A 12,523-nucleotide genomic window follows, 5' to 3' on the forward strand; every position below is an offset into this window, starting at 1 on the left:
AAGTTGATGAAATAGAACAACTCTTTTTGTCTTTCTCATAAAGTGATGAAATAGTTAACAATTTTATTTTTTCCTTTGACATTTAGCCTAAATGAATAAATAGAAGCAAATGTCATTTTATATTGTAAACACGTAATATATATTTCAACACATTTACACATCACTGAGGTTAGTATGGTTTCACTCCACACTTATGTCTCAATGACATAGACCCTACCTAAGAAAGCTGATATAAAGAGGGAAGTGTTGAGCTTGCGACAGAACCACGAAATTCCAGATTTAGAAAAATATCTGAAGCTCAAACTACAGCCTGTAGACTGCTTGTACCTACCAGACCAATTTTGTACAGCTCTGAGAGGAGCTTTTTCCTGGGAACCTTTTAACAGTGAGATGCTGGCCACATGAATTGCTTGAGTAGTGGTGGCCTACTTCAGATGGTAACAAGGGCAAGTGCAGAGTCCTGCACCTAGGGAAAAATAACCCTAGGCACCAGTACAAGCTGGGGGCTGACCTTCTGGAGAGCAGCTCTGCAGAGAAGGACCTGAGAGTGCTGGTGGATGACAGGTTGACCATGAGCCAGCAATGTGCCCTTGTGGCCAAGAAGGCCAATGGTCTCCTGGGGTGTATTAGGCAGAGTGTTGCCAGCAGGTCGAGGGAGGTGATCCTGTCTCTCTACTCAGCCCTGGGGAGGCCTCATCTCGAGTACAGCATCCAGTTCGGGGCTCCCCAGGACAAGAGAGACATGGAGCTACTGGGGACAGTCCAGCATAGGGCTACAAAGATGATGAGAGGGCTGGAGCATCTGCCCTATGAGGAAAGGCTGCAAGAGCCGGGTCTGTTTAGCCTGGAGAAGAGAAGACTGAGGAGGGATCTTATCAATGTGTATAAGTACCTGAAGGGAGGGTGTCAAGGGGACAGAGACGAACTCTTTTCCGTTGTCCCGTGTGACAGGACAAGAGGCAATGGGCAGAAATTGAAGCACAGGAAGTTGCACCTGAACGTGAGGGGGGATTTCTTTCCTGTGAGAATGACAGAGCACTGGAAGAGGTTGCCCAGAGAGGTTGTGTAGTCTCCTTCTCTGGAGATATTCAAGGCCCGCCTGGATGCAACCCTGTCTACCATGCTCTAGGTGACCCTGCTGAGCAGGGAGTTTGGACTAGATGATCTCCAGAGGTCCCTTCCAACCTTACTGATTCTATGATTCTATGATCCTTTCTAGAGAGTAGGGAGTATGAAGGAGCAGTCAGAAATGCTGTCAAGTATGACTCATTTTACAGTCATTCCCTGCCTGAGTTTGAGTTGCAGCTCAAGGAGGGGTGTTGGGAGGCTTGCCATCAGAAGGACTCTGAGCATAGCAAACCATTTCCAGTTAACCTTTTCCCAGGCTATCCTTGCATTGGAGCAAGGAGTAGGCTGTGCACAACCTACTACATACAGAGATTCATTAAGAACATGAGAAATGCCCTGTTGGTTCTGAACAACAGTCCATCCAGCTGATACTCTGCTTCCAACAGTGGCAATAGGAAGTGCTATTTAGGGAGCACATGTGAGCATGCCTACTCTCAGTGGTACATTCTCCTCCTTCTCCTGTGGCATCCACTGACACTGGATTAGAGTTACTAGAGGGTCCATCCCTTCCTATTCCCTTTATCTGGAGATATTCAAAGCCCACCTGGATGCAACCCTGTCTAACATGCTAGCTGACCCTGCTTGAGCAGGGGGGTTGGACTAGATGATCTCCAGAGGTCCCTTCCAACCTTACCAGTTCTGTGATTCTGTGATCTATTTGTGGACCTGCTATCTATGAAATTCTTCACTTCTTTTTTGAACCTACTGATGCTCTCTGTCCCCATGACCTCCTGCAGCAAGTTCCAGAAGTTTACTACCCTCTTTGTAAATAAGTACTTTTAAAAATCTGTTTCAAAATGATATGCAACAAGTTTCAGAGTGCCTCTAGCTTTACTAGTGTTGGATTAGGCAGGGACCAGTTATACATTTACTTTCTCCACCATCTGCATGGTGTTGTAAACATTGTTCATATTCTTCGTCCTCATCTCTCTTGAAGAGTCATGACATTTTTGGTCTTTCCTTATAAAGCTATTGTCCTATGCTCTTAGTAGTTCTATTTATTTTTCTCTGTAGCTTCAACTCTACTGTAGTTCCTTGAGATGGCAACTCTACTGTGGTTCCTTGAGATGGGGAGACTGGAACTGCAGACAGAGCTCTTGAATACTATTTATGGAATTTTTTTGCACACACAAAATATGTACAGAAGTCCTAGGCAGTCCAAATCACTATAGCTGCTATATGTGCACAGCGTACATCTGGTACTCCCTACATCTGCCTCTTCTAGGTAAAGATGTAGCTGCAGCTTGCCTGTACTGACCAGCTGAGATGCTCCTAGCTGTCCAGCAAGAGACGCTGCAATGCACAGCCTTGATGAGTCACTGGAAGGAGGTGTTTGGTCTCCCTAGGCTGAGCTTTTGGACATGGTTAATACACAGAATAAAACTACTACAGTTTCATAAACTGAAAGTATATCTTATTGATGGTGCAGATTATTAATATCCTTGATGTTTTTGAAGTATGTGAGAGTGTTTTAATGGGAACTGGAGCAAAACAAGCTATTGCGGGTCAGTGCTGTCCTTTGCTGGGAGGAGTTACCACTTTGTGTTGAGATTCCAGATGGGAGTTCACAACTGGGTTCTACTTTTGCTCTGAATGTAGGATCTTTTGCCTCTGGAGTAGGAAGGTAAGATGCTCTGCTGGCTGCCATGGAGAAATTCTCCTTTAATGCTTAGCAAAAGCTGGGACTTCCTAACTTAAAGTGAATGTGTTCAACTGTGATTTTATTTATTTTTTTTTTCATCCCTAGGTCACCTACTTTAGGATCTTATCCCCCATCCTTTCTGTCACATGCTTTTAAAAACTTATTGCAGATGCTTTTCTCGGACTTTGGTGTCCTGCAAGCTAACATAATATTCCATAGTTTATTTCTGCTAGTTGCTACTGGGATTATGTCTGTTTGTCTGATTCTGGAATGAGCCTTCTCCGATTTACTCAATTTGATAATGAGTTTTCAGCCTATAGAATGCCAGTGAAGAAGTATTATTTGTTTGTTCATACAGTGCCTATCAGCCCTCAGACTGGGTAATACAAATATGTGTCCAGACATTACATCTGCATGTGTCTTAAGCCTATCCATACAGCAGATGAGATGGTATTTGTAGAATTAACAGTTCATATCCCTCTTCCTAACAATCTTTCCCTTTCTCTTTTCATAGTAAATTGCTGACAACTCATTCTACTAACATTTTGAAAGCACCAAGAAATCAAATTTGTGTGTGCGTGTATGCCAGATATAATAAACTCAAAGTATTTTAAAATAATAACCCCTTAGAAGAAATTAATCTTGAGTAGTATTGCAGAACATGAAATCTTTCAAAACTCTGCTATTTGCAGAAATATTTTTGCTTGATCTATGTGCTAGTGCTGTGTTTAGGAAACATGGAAGGTGACTGAAAAATAGTACTATTTTCAAATATTTCTGCTCTGTGCTTTCTCTAGTCCCTGTCTCTGGATGGGTGGTGTCCAGAGCTCTGGTCCTTAATTCAGAGAGTGTAAGAGTCCTGGCACTGGATGTGTGAATGTGTAGAGGCTTTTATGTGTTGACATGGCTTAGTTTTTTTTTTTTTTTTTTTTTTTTTTTTAATTAGACTAAACTATGCAGTATACCCGTAGTAGTAAAAGTTTTAAGATTTCTTGGAGAGAGAAATTTTAAGTCTTTGTTTATTTTTTCTTGTAGTTTTTTAGGGTCCATAGGGCAATTACCAACAGTTCATAGCAATTGCCTACAGTATTTTGCGTCTCTGTTCTAGCAGTTGAGTAGGGTTATAGGAATAATAGAGAAATGACAGAGGTGGTAAAGAGTTCCCTGCTGTGGCTAGCAGAGATGTACATGAAAGTTACACTTTGTTACATATTTAGTATGTGGTTTATGCAAATGGAACAGCCTGACACCAGACATGAGATGTATTTTATGTACAAAAGCTTTTACAGCTTAGATGGTCTGTGGTAGACTGTTCTCACTGTCCTTCAGTAAATGTTCTCTTCTGCCTGCTTATTTGATCCATAGTCATCACAGAGCACCTGTTGCAGTCATTTCTGTGCACACTTCTGGTTCAACCTTCTCATTCAGTCATAACATCAGACTGTTGTGTGGTCTCCTTTCTGCTCCCCACTCTCTTTTGACAGAGGTTTATCTCCCACGGTTGAAAGTAATTGGGATATTTGTACGGTGTACAGAATTGATGTATGATATTTTTCATTGTGTCTGGCAGGTTGTTTATAAGAATAATGACATTCGTCTGGAGCTGTCTCGCTTGGCACGAATTGGTGATACTAAGATGAAGATCTACGGGGAAGTGAAATTCATATGTGAGAATGTGGCTACACTGGATCCAATCAGTTTTGAGACACCTGAAGCCTATATCAGTCTGCCTAAATGGAATACCAAAAGGATGGGCTCCATTTCCTTTGATTTCCGAACCACTGAACCCAATGGACTAATCCTTTTCACGCATGGTAAGCCCCAGGAAAGGAAGGATGCCAGGAGCCAGAAAAATACAAAGGTAGACTTCTTTGCAGTGGAACTTCTAGATGGGAACCTCTATTTGCTGCTGGACATGGGCTCTGGGACCATTAAAGTGAAGGCCACCCAGAAGAAAGCCAATGATGGAGAGTGGTATCATGTGGATATTCAACGAGATGGAAGATCAGGTAGAGTGCTGATCATTTCTTAAGTAGGTTCATCTTTTATGTCTAGGGTCATATGTTGGTTCTTAGAGGCCTTTACAACTTGCTAGAAGTAAGTCACTTTTTTACAAAAATTTAGTGTTACTTCAGTGATATTAACCCAGCAAAACAAAGATTTGAATGGTCTGATAGGTTTTTATGAGGTGTTTATTGTGAAATTTGGGTAGCACATCACAGAGGCGATCTCTTAATCTTCAGGTATTCTGGACTTATCTCAGCAATTGTATTAATTTTTTTAGTGGTCACTTTGTAAATATCTCAGTTTGCATTCAGTTACGTTCTTTTTTTCTTCACAGCTTCTTTTTTTTCAAAGATACTTTAAATTTTATTTTTCATAATGTACCTGTTGTGCAATTAACACAAAGTAATTTCTTTGCTTCTAATGCTGTAGATCAAGCTAACACACTCTGGATGTACTCTGAAACTGTATCAGGAAACAAAATAATGAAATAATGTAACTTGATATTGTGAATATATGAACAGTTGGACTTGAACTTTTCACAGAGCTTTGGGATCTCAAAACAAGGCCATATTTCTCCTTCAAAAGAAATTTTGCTTATGTTTGCACGTAGGTTTAGGATTTTGTTTGTGATCTCCAAAAATAGCAGTCTCCCCTGATTTATGTTTCCAGTGGCAGAATGTTCTCAGTGGAGAGAATGCAGTTCTAGGATTTGCTTCCCTTGAGTTTTTGAATGAACTACCATTTAGATACCATGCAAGGCCTAGTTATTGCTCTTTGAACAGGCCTTTGCCTCAGGCCTTTGCAATGGCCTGAGCACTAATTGGAGATAACAGATTCTGAATTAAAAAGCATTTTGTTGAACAAGAATGAACAAATTTGCATGTTCACTGTCGCTCTTTTTTTTCCTCCCCTCCCCCTCTTACTGAATTTCTGACTGATGACAAATACTGGATTAATGGTTCTAGTGACTAATATCTTCTGTCTCTCCAGATGACTAGAGTACTGGCACTGAGTTCTCCACAACATACCCTTACCAAGCATCAACCATTCTTATCCTGTGATGACTTTGTTAGGTGTGAAAACGAAGTTCAGCATCCCTTCTTGTATAGCCCTTGGCTTTTTTCCCATGTGCAGACCGGCGAATGGTTCCAACCAGGACTCCTGCATTCTAGAAAATGGACTGAAATAATGAACTCACTTCACATAAGTCATGAAGTAGACATTTAGGTTCAATGAGCTAGTGACCTATCATAGAATCGGTAAGGTTGGAAGGGACCTCTGGAGATCATCTAGTCCGACCTCCCTGCTCAAGCAGGGTCACCTAGAACCATCTAATCCTTCGTTAGGTGTCATCTCCCCTTCTTCTTCCCGTTTCTGAAGCAGTCCAAAACATCAAGCTCTACTGACAGCCTGAATATCCAAATATTCACTACTGCAAAGTACTAAGGAGCACAAACGCTGGGGAAGCATGGCAGTCTTGCTCAAATAACCTCTGGCATATCTAGTCCCCTTAGGCTTTATGTATGTTTTGATCTGTGCTGGCTGCCAGAGCTACAAAAGCTGTTTTTTTCCTCCATACTCTGACAGGATCTGACAGCTGAGACACAGACGCCTAGCATTCTATAACCTTCCTGTCTCTAGGGAAAGCTCCTACAAAGTGTCCACAAAACCTGTCACTGTTTCTAGCTGGGAACACCAAATGTGCTGAACAAGAAAATGCTTTCAGCTGGTTATTAGCTACAACACACACACATTATCACACCCACTCAGAGAAAAAAAAATCTTACTAGAAGGCTCACTGTACAGTTGCATCGTTGTACTCCTTTGTATACCAGCTCTGTTTTCAGTGATGCCTGGGAATTTTCTTTGTTTGTTTTTAGCACCATGTAAGGTGCCCGAGAGACTGGAAAGGAGACACTTAGGTACTTTTGATTTCTCAGGATAGCATTTGGTCTGCCTTAACAGAGTCACAAACGTAGGATTCAGAAAAGATGTCAGCTTGTCTGTCTCACAGAATCAGAGAATGGTTGAGGGGAGAATGGAAGGGACCTCAGGAGATCATCTAGTCCAACCCCCCTACTCAAGCAAGGTCACCTAAAGCACATCGCACAGGATTGTATCTAGGTGGGTTTTGAATATCTCCAGAGAGGGAGACTCCACAACCTCTCTCAGCAACCTCTTCCAGTGCTCTGTCACTCTCACAGGAAAGAAATTCCTCCCCATATTCAGGTGGAACTTCCTGTGCTTCAGTTTGTGCCCATTGCCTCTTGTCCTGTCACATGGGACAACGGAAAAGAGTCTGGCCTCATCCTCTTAATTTCCTCCCTTAAGCTATTTGTACACATTGATAAGATCCGCCCTCAGTCTTCTCTTCTCCAGGCTAAACAGACCCAGCTCTTGCAGCCTTTCCTCATAGGGCAGATGCTCCAGCCCTCTCATCATCTTTGTAGCCCTATGCTGGACTGTCCCCAGTAGCTCCATGTCTCTCTTGTCCTGGGGAGCCCCGAACTGGATGCTGTACTCGAGATGAGGCCTCCCCAGGGCTGAGTAGAGGGGCAGGATCACCTCCCTTGACCTGCTGGCAACACTCTGCCTAATGCACCCCAGGAGACCATTGGCTTTCTTAGCTGAGATCAGAGTCTCTTCTTGCTGCAAGTACACACTGCTGACTCATGTTCAAGCTGTTGTTTGTCAGATCGTTAGGTCCTTTTCTGTAGAATTGCTCCTTAGCCAGTTGGTCTCCAGCCTGTACTGATTTGTGATGTTATTCTGTCCCAGGTGCAAGACTTTGTATTTATCATTGCTGAACATGAAAGGATTTCTATCAACCCATTCCTCCAGCTTGTCAAGGTTTCTCTGAACGGTATCCCTGTCTCTCCTCTGATGTATCAATCATTCCTCCTAGTTTGACATCATCTACAAACTTGATGAAGGTTCATTTGGTCCCATCATTCAGGTCTAGCTTTAAAGTTACTGATAAAATGTTTTCTGTTAGAGCTATGTAGTATGAACTAGTAGTTTTTTACTTGTTTTTTCTATTCAGTCTGGATACCATCAAATTCTAGTTCATTCTCAGTATGTTGCTGGGTGAATACCACTGAATAATGCTCTATTTTTGCATGTTATTGTTTGGCCATTGCATTGTTATACTAGTGACCTTATAATGTTAGTTGGGGTACCAATGCATGACAATCCAGCAGCTGCATGGAAGTATTTATGACCTGTGCTGAAGAGGAGGGGAAGCTGCGCGGGAGGCACTTTCTCTTTTAGGAGTGAGTTTGGTCGGGGAGGAATCTTCGTTCTCTGGTACTGGACTCTAAGCCTCACTCAAGTATTGAAAGAAATGAACTAGACTGAGGTTGTAAATAAAAGCATTGGTTAACGTCTCCTATTCTCCTTACTTAGGTACTATATCAGTGAACAGCAGACGTACCCCATTCACTGCTAGTGGGGAGAGTGAAATCCTGGATCTGGAAGGTGACATGTATCTGGGTGGGCTCCCTGAGAACCGAGCAGGACTCATCCTTCCCACAGAGCTCTGGACAGCAATGCTGAACTATGGCTACGTCGGCTGTATCCGAGACTTGTTCATTGATGGACGAAGCAAGAACATCCGGCAACTGGCAGAGGCACAGAATGCAGCAGGAGTCAAATCCTCCTGCTCCCGCCTCAGCACCAAGCAATGCGATAGCTACCCATGTAAAAATAACGCAGTCTGTAAGGATGGCTGGAACCGCTTCATTTGTGACTGCACTGGCACTGGCTTTTGGGGTAGAACGTGTGAGAGAGGTAAGCTGTGTTTTCTGACCTCAATTATGTAAAACTTTGAGGTGGATTGAGAACTGACTGAAAGGCAGAGTTCAGAGGGTTGTCATCAGTGATGTGGAGTCGAGTTGGAGGCCTGTGGCTAGTGGAGTTCCCCAGGGCTCACTACTGCTTCCCATCCTGTTCAACTTTTTCATCAATGACCTGAATGAAGGGACAGAGTGCCTCCTCAGCAAGTTTGCTGATGATACCAAACTGGGAGGAGTGGCTGATATACCTGAGGGCTGTGCTGCCATTCAGAGAGACCTGGACAGGCTAGAGAGTTGGGCGGAGAGGAACCTCCTGAGGTTCAACAAGGGCAAGTGCAGAGTCCTGCACCTAGGGAAAAATAACCCTAGGCACCAGTACAAGCTGGGGGCTGACCTTCTGGAGAGCAGCTCTGCAGAGAAGGACCTGAGAGTGCTGGTGGATGACAGGTTGACCATGAGCCAGCAATGTGCCCTTGTGGCCAAGAAGGCCAATGGTCTCCTGGAGTGTATTAGGCAGAGTGTTGTTAGCAGGTCGAAGGAGGTGATCCTGCCCCTCTACTCAGCCCTGGGGAGGCCTCATCTCGAGTACAGCATCCAGTTCGGGGCTCCCCAGTACAAGAGAGACATGGAGCTACTGGGGACAGTCCAGCATAGGGCTACAAAGATGATGAGAGGGCTGGAGCATCTGCCCTATGAGGAAAGGCTGCAAGAGCCGGGTCTGTTTAGCCTGGAGAAGAGAAGACTGAGGAGGGATCTTATCAATGTGTATAAGTACCTGAAGGGAGGGTGTCAAGGGGACAGAGACGAACTCTTTTCCGTTGTTCCATGTGACAGGACAAGAGGCAATGGGCAGAAATTGAAGCACAGGAAGTTGCGCCTGAACGTGAGGGGGAATTTCTTTCCTGTGAGAGTGACAGAGCACTGGAAGAGGTTGCCCAGAGAGGTTGTGTAGTCTCCTTCTCTGGAGATATTCAAGGCCCGCCTGGATGCAACCCTGTCTACCATGCTCTAGGTGACCCTGCTGAGCAGGGAGTTTGGACTAGATGATCTCCAGAGGTCCCTTCCAACCTTACTGATTCTATGATTCTGTGAAAGCTGAAGGTGCTCAGGAACACCAGAATGAAATCCAGTGTTTCCATGAGATCTACCCATGTCCTGTGTTGGTCTTGCCACTGCTGAGTTCCAGATGCATGTGCGCTGGCTATATCAATGTCATGACGCTCAGCAATTCTGTCCTGTAGACTACAGTGGATTAGATGATTCTTGAAAACATGTGAACCGGCCAGAACCTTGAGAATGCTTTGTCCCATTGTTGTGTAGTTATGTTTTGAATAGATATGATAAAAAGAAGTGCTACCATAAATGCACTGTTTCCCCACAAAATTGTAGTTATGCTCGCCCTTGGTCTTTATTTGTGACAGAGTATGAGGAGTGACCGACCCTATAACTGGTACTTTTTGGACTCTGTCACATCCATTTTATGAATCTGACTCTTAGAAGACAATCTAAAGTTAACAAATGACATTAAGAACAGGATTCATCTCATGGACCTTTAGATGTCTATCGGGCTGCCTTTTACTGCTTTTATGATCAGTGAAAGGAAGTCTGTAGGTTAAGGGCATGCAAGCATTTTAAGTTAGGAGAGATGAATCTCAAATCTGGCTGAAATCCGTAACTGTGCCAAACTCTGGCCAACAGCAGCATGAATAAGAAAGATAGTTACATGAGCACATGTCTACTAGTGTGGGAACTTAAGGTCCTAATAAATGCAGGTGTTAGAATCAGAGATTATTTAATGTTTACAAAACAATGATATTGCAGTCCAGGACAGCATAAAAGACACATGAGCCTCAGAGGCCCTAAACCTGAAAAACTTGTTCTAACTGTAATGTGAAACTAATGGTTTTGGCCCATTGTTAGGCAAAATATGACTTTCATACCTGAGATTTTCCTTCATGGTACAGAAGCTCACAAGGAATGAGTATTTGTGGATTATATCTAGAAAAAAAGATGTTTGGATTGAATTGTGTTTGAGTCCATGAAATTTACTGTGGTGTTACAGTGCAGCTTCATATTGTACTGAAACAACTACTTGATCATAGAATCATAGAAACGGTAAGGTTGGAAGGGACTTCTGGAGAGCATGTGTTCCAAACCCCCTGATCAAGCAGGGTCACTTAGGGCATGTTAGGTATCAGGCGATAGCATTGGCACACAATGATTTTGCCTCTATGACCAAAAGAATTGCAAGTCAAAAATGAGTCTTTCATTTTTATGGTCAGATACCCAAAGGTTGTAGCAAGCTGAAGTGTCAGCTGGCCTGTAACACAAATACTGCTGGAAGTAGAAAAACTGAGATGGGAACTAGGAAGAGAATCAAAGCAAGAGATGCTGCCACACAGTGCACTTTCATGCAGTGGTTAGGGACTGGATGAAGCCAGGCTGATACATAATGGGAAGAAAGTAGAAGGAACGTGCTGTTTTTTAATAAAATCAGCTACTGACACACTTTTCCAGTCCCCACCATCTGTTACCGGAGAAGGGCTGTCTCACTCGCTTTCAATCCTCAGGCTGTCCTGTTAAAAGAGAGGGGAGTTTAACTCTTGGAAAGGGTCTGGGTAAAGACCATAGTTTAAAGGAAAAGGGATTCTAAAGTAAAGGATCTTTTATGTTTGCTAGCTACCAGCAAAATCACTCTTTATTGAAGAGCAAAGCACATACTTAACCAGCATTTAGTTAAGGCACTAAAAATGCAAAAAAAAACCCCAAAAAACTATACAATTCCAGCAAGGGAAGCGGATGATTCATTTATTATTGATGGTAAAATCTATCTCCTATTTCCTAGGTATAGCATTTCTATATTTCTAATGCTGTATTTCCCATACATTTTATATTTTGCCACATGAATGGCGGTGTTATACATCAAAAAGGGACTCTAAAAAGAATTTGATTTTGTCATAATTAGAAAAGAAGTTGGTTTGTTTCTGTTCGTGATGAGACGGTACAAATATGCAACATTTAATATGTCACCTATATCTAAAGCCTATGGGAATTTGTCTTGTCGGTGAATTAACATGGCTATATAGCCAGCAAGTTACGCTGGATAAACATAAACTTTGGTTACAGTGATCTGGTCATATAGCACTTCTGTGTAGATGGAGAAGAGTTGTTATGACTGCATTGTGTTAAGTCACAGAATAGACCACTACTGCCAAGGCCTGAAATTAGTTCTTATAATACTAGTATCTAATCAATCACTTGGAATTGACAGTGTTGCAGCAGACAATGACATTTTCAGATTTAAAGCATCAGAGCTTCTAAGAGTAAAGTAATCCCTCCTTGGAGGTAGTTGAGATTGCGTAGAAGAAGAGATGGGATGAGATACAATAAAGACCTGTTAGTTTCTAATATGCCTCCTATTCCCCCCGCCCCCTGCATTCAAGGGGAGTTATTTAAAGGAGTTGAAAGTGCTTGGAGACTACTCTGGGACTTTTGGTAATAGTATATTGTTCCAGTACTTATCTGCTAGCAAGCTAGCTAAATCAAATGATGAAATATTCTCAGAGGAGAAATCCTGAAGGCTTCTGTCAGTTATACTTGTATTGGTGTCATTGCCATTGAAATCAGGATGAGAAGACACGAAGGTATGATCCTAAAAAAAGATTGAGACAAAGCACTTCGCATAATCAAGGCCCTCCTTAGTCTTCTACTTGTGAGATCATGTTTCTTTTTAACCCTGTAGCCACTGGCAGGTGAGAAAGTAGGGACAGGAGATGAAATCATGGTGGGTTTCATGGGCTAGAAGTGTTCAGTGGTGGGCTGTGAAGCTAAGCAAAGGTGGAGGCAAGTGCTGGCAATTACTTAGAGATGGTCCCCATTTCAAACTTTGCACCAGAGCCTGTGCTGACCTGGCAACACACTCTATTTACTTATTTTCTTAAATCTTTGAAGT

General features: G+C 42.8%; 1 protein-coding gene across 1 annotated transcript in view; it reads left to right on the forward strand.

The window, feature by feature from the left end:
• NRXN3 (neurexin 3) overlaps positions 1 to 12,523 on the forward strand; it is a 721,730-nt gene that overhangs the window by 32,128 nt on the left and 677,079 nt on the right. Inside the window, exons 2-3 of the mRNA XM_062576209.1 lie at positions 4,341 to 4,779; positions 8,183 to 8,566. Of these exons, the coding sequence (XP_062432193.1) occupies positions 4,341 to 4,779; positions 8,183 to 8,566 (823 nt within the window). The remainder of the gene's footprint in view (positions 1 to 4,340; positions 4,780 to 8,182; positions 8,567 to 12,523) is intronic.

The sequence above is a fragment of the Rhea pennata genome, chromosome 5, assembly GCF_028389875.1.
Source record: "Rhea pennata isolate bPtePen1 chromosome 5, bPtePen1.pri, whole genome shotgun sequence".
Lineage (NCBI taxonomy): Eukaryota > Metazoa > Chordata > Aves > Rheiformes > Rheidae > Rhea > Rhea pennata.